This window comes from Rhea americana, unplaced genomic scaffold, assembly GCF_003343005.1.
Source record: "Rhea americana isolate MKP2758 unplaced genomic scaffold, rheAme1 scaffold_377, whole genome shotgun sequence".
Taxonomy (NCBI): Eukaryota; Metazoa; Chordata; class Aves; order Rheiformes; family Rheidae; genus Rhea; species Rhea americana.
In genome coordinates this window covers 204,377-208,755 of record NW_028186509.1, presented here as the reverse complement: position 1 = coordinate 208,755, position 4,379 = coordinate 204,377, and the positions used below count along the sequence as shown (strand labels likewise).

At 40.9% G+C, this 4,379-nt stretch overlaps 1 protein-coding gene across 1 annotated transcript in view; it reads left to right on the top strand.

Moving 5' to 3' along the window:
* The first annotated feature begins 3,205 nt into the window (after window positions 1-3,205).
* Window positions 3,206-4,379, top strand: part of IFNGR1 (interferon gamma receptor 1) — a 21,094-nt gene continuing 19,920 nt past the window's right edge. The window contains exon 1 of the mRNA XM_085313110.1: window positions 3,206-3,451. Coding sequence (XP_085169236.1) covers window positions 3,262-3,451 — 190 coding nt within the window. The 5' untranslated portion in view covers window positions 3,206-3,261. The remainder of the gene's footprint in view (window positions 3,452-4,379) is intronic.

Below are 4,379 nucleotides of genomic sequence, written 5' to 3'. Positions count from 1 at the left end.
CCGGGGCGGGCAGTGCGCTCCCTGCTGCCTCCCCGCCCCCACCGCCCGCGCGGAGCGGGGTTGCTCGAGGCCGGAGGCGCCGCCGCCCTGCGCCGGCGAGAGGAGCCGGGGGTGGGGGCGGGGGAGGAGCAGCCCCCTTGTCCGCTGAAGGGTGGCGGTGCCACGGGGAGGTGGGGGCCCTGTTTGGCGGAGCGTCAGCGGCTCGACGGTAGCGTGCTGTGCGGCACGCCGGTAACCGGTTAATAGCCAAGAAGCGCTGGAGAGCGTGGTAAGGCTTTTCTTTGGAAGTGCTGCATGCAAATTAGTTCTGATAAAACAGCATATTTAAGGCGTTTTGAGATCTATCTCTGCTGTCTGATTGCTATTAATAGGGCTACTCATTATTTTATGGCATTTATAGTAAATGATTATAGTCCTTTACTGTAAAATAGCAGATACCAGCCGTTCTCTCAGGTATTTGTGCACTTTGGCGCATGACGTATGACTAATATGTGCACAGAGCAGGACTAATCTACTGTGTTTTATACGGGTATGTGTCTATACAAGCAGAAGCTGGAGATTTTAAAGCAGAGATGGGGAGTGTAGGGCTGTTGCATCCAAACAAGGCATTAGGATCGTGGCTTTGACCAAGCTGAGGGGACAGCTTTCAGCCCAGTACTAATTGGGAAGGGAGCTGGTCTGCAAGCAAAGAACCTCGGATTTTGTCTCTGTTCAGGCAGAGTTATTAGGGAGAAGAATAAAAAAAAAGAAAAAGAATTATTCAATCTGCTTTTGCTTGGAGTTGGAGTGGCTAATAAGACCAGAGGTTTGGGGCTAATACCTCAGGTCAAAGAGAACATGCAGCTGCGCTTAATTTTTGAAAACATTGAGAGATGTATGAGGTAATGCATATTAAGCTTTCTGTGAAGGAGCTTAAAACCAGGAAGCATATCCACCCATTAGCTGAAAGCAGCAGTACTCCACTAACCTTTATCCAAAAAAACAAGATCTAAAACGCTGCTTGCAGTTGGTCACGGAAGTGTTGATGTATACAGGCTCATCAGATTCTGCAAATGCATAATGGTGATTCATCAGGGCTTCSTTGCGTTTAGATCTGTACCTTTCTGGAGTGCCTGAACTTGTCTGCCCCTCGTGGTGGGGTACACTCTGGCCTTACAAGACTTCTGAAGACAATTTAGGTTTACCTTCCATGGGCTAGGAGCAGAAAAAAATGTTAACCTGTCCACTCATTTGTCATTGGTAGTTTAGATCTTTAGCACCCAGTTTGTTTATTTTTTTCTGCATGGTTTGTAAACCATGCAGAGAAGTCATTTTTTCACACTTTTAGCAGTAAGTAGAGTTGATATGCTGAGTACTGACTTTGGACATCCAGAGGTGGCATCCTGTAAAGTCGTGCTTTTATTGCTGATGATATGTAAGACTTCTTACGTTGCTATAAGAAATTCTGAAGTTAAAAAATGCCAGAAAATCACTTCTATAGTAAAGTGAACCTGCAGTAATCCAATCTTGTCCAACACAATGATTACCTTTGAGTAAAACTACAGTACTATACTGTGGAGTAGCTGGTRTGAACTGCTTAGAAGCAAAAAGCTCATTTTTTCTGTGCATGAATGCAGCAAACGTTCAGATGAAAGGAGTAGAATACATTCCTGAGTTACATTTTGAAAACACAAGGAGAGTTTTCCTGATGGCTAGCACTCAGGTTAGAAGCAGTTTCTATAACCATAATCCTCCAGAGACTTCATTGTTTAAGCAAAACTGTAGATTTTTAGTGAACAAAAACATCGTGGAAGGATTTCTAATAGGCATTGTTGTGAATTAGTGAAAAACTAACTAACTAATGAAAAACTAACGATGTTATTTCATTATTACATAGCAGCAATACTGGCTTACMGGGGAAACATTAGAGTAGAAGGGGAATTCTGAAACATGTTTATAACATTTTCCTTAGCAACAGAGTGATTATTTTCTTAAGTCTTACCAGGGCTTTCAGAGCTCTAGTGGTGTAATACGTATCTCAGAGTTTAACAAAGAGGAGGAAATGGACTTCTATCAACGCTCTTGGTCCTTTGTTATACGACACAATTTTACCTGGAGCAGTCAGACAGCCTAACAGCTCTTTTCTGAGCAGCTGAACACCTCTGTTGCCTACAGCTGGATGCTTAACAYGTAAGCAAGCCCCTGTCTGTATACATATATATGCCTGTGACTCATCAGTTGAGTTGGGCATTTATTGATGGTAACCCCAGTCTGCATCTAAGTGTTCTGAAAGAGAGGTCCCGAATAGACCTGCTCAAGGTTATAGTACTTTTTGAACTGTGGTAGTAATTCAGGTACTTCTTGCATGTTGAAAGCCTGATTCTGAAGTAATGTGTGTACTTGCTTTATGTGGTCACCAGTTGTGTATGTTCTGTTGGGTAATACATTGGTCTTTTTGGCTTGTTATTTTATAATTATCGGCAGTCAGCAGTTCTTCTGTACAACTACAAGCGAAAAAATAACAAGATGATAGATTGCTGTATTTAGATACCATATGTTACGGTGGTAATATTAAGCTCTAATAAAAGGGAAGAATAGTCACAAAACAGGTAAAACAATATTTGACTGTTACTATTACAGCAGTTTTGAAAAATTCCATTTGTACATGTTTTTTTCTTTATTTTTTCTTTTTTTAATAGTGATCCAAGTCTGTCCTCTTAGTACAGCATAGTACCTTCCTGGGACATTTACCATAAATAACATAAAAAAAAAAAAAAAAAAAAAAAAAAAAAAAAAAAAAAAAAAAAAAAAAAAAAAAAAAAAAAAAAGCTCTCCGGATTAGTGTCAAAACTCTGAGCCTTGAGAAAGTAAAAACTGTTGTAAATAGTAGCAGTAAAAAGGTAAAAAAGATACTAAATATTGTGTAATGTATATATTTCTGGTTGTATATTCTATTAAATTACTTAATTTTATTTCACTCACTAAACATTTTTTATTAATAGCTTTAACTCTGACCCCTAGTCTTTGAACTGTTTTCATTTATAAACTTGAATGAGATTTCTCTTTTGAAGTTGATGAGATCTTTTGAGAACATCTAGTAGAATTTTTTGCAAAAACTTGCTGTTATATGCACTGATTTAAGATTATTTTTGCTAATTTGTTCAGGAAGTACCACCAGGGTATAGAAGGGACATTACAAGAGTGGTCTATGTTTGAGTTCCCTTTTAGGGAACAGAGGGGAGCTTGTGAAGGCAAGCATGTGCAAACTTTTCCATATGCTACATGGCTGCTGCCACTCCAAGGAAGACCAAGCAGGTAGCAGGAGCAAAATTCTCCTGGCACCTTGATGCTTGGTATTTGCCTGTCTTTCAGCCTGCTTGCTCAAGCCAACCTGCAAGCTGTGTCTCTGCTGCAGCTGTTCAACAAGGGCATGTGATGGGCTGTGCACCTTTAGGACCTGACCTGCCAGGAGGTGGGTAGTAGAAATAGATGTACAGGCTGTCTGCATCCTAACTGTGCCATGCTGCTTTGAAGGGCAGCATAGCAATGGATAGAGCCCTCTCTCTGACAGGCATTCCCCATTTCTCTCTGAAGCAGGTATTTGGTGCTTGCAGAGCCTGTGCTGGGCACTGCTGTTTGCTTACCAAAACTCTGTTGTTCAGTTCTGGGTGTTCCTAGCTCTCTCTTTCAGTTCTCAGATTGCTGTATTCTGCTTTAACATAGACCAATTCTGTTTACTTCAGAACAGATCACAGTGAAGCTCTAAATGATGAAAAGGAGATTGTTCTAGCAGGAAATTCTACATTTTCCAATGAAAGGCTAACTYCTTTTGATTTGCTGTTCTTTACCCTTAGCATGGACTTGCTTCTCTCTTAATCTGTTTTCTGGAGTGCAAACTGCCTTTTGCCACCTTCTGTTTTTTCTTCCGTGATAAGTCAGTGCATTGCAAAAGGGCCTTGCAGAAGCATTCTGAGGGTAGTGCAGATTTATCTGTTTTCTTTTTTTTCTCCTTGTCTTTCCTTTCAGTAGTGATGAAAACTAAGGAGAATCATATTTTTATATTTGTAAAGTCTCCAAAGCTGCTGCCCTTTAACTGGATGCAGTTAAAGTGGCTGGAGATCAAATGTCTACACGAGCTCACGTCAGACCTGTGCCTCACCTGAGGGATGCACACTGCTTTCCCAACCTGTAGCCCAGAACAGACTATTACATTAGCATTGTGGCTAGTTGCCTTTTAACACTCCAGCCTAAATGGCTAGATACCCATCTGGTATGAATCCAGAACGAAGTTCAAACTGATGTCTCCGTTGACAAATTGAAGTGTCTTGAAACTGTTGTCCTTGTTGTTGAGATACCACTCTACGATTATAGGAATTTGTTTTTCATGAAAACCCCAAAAA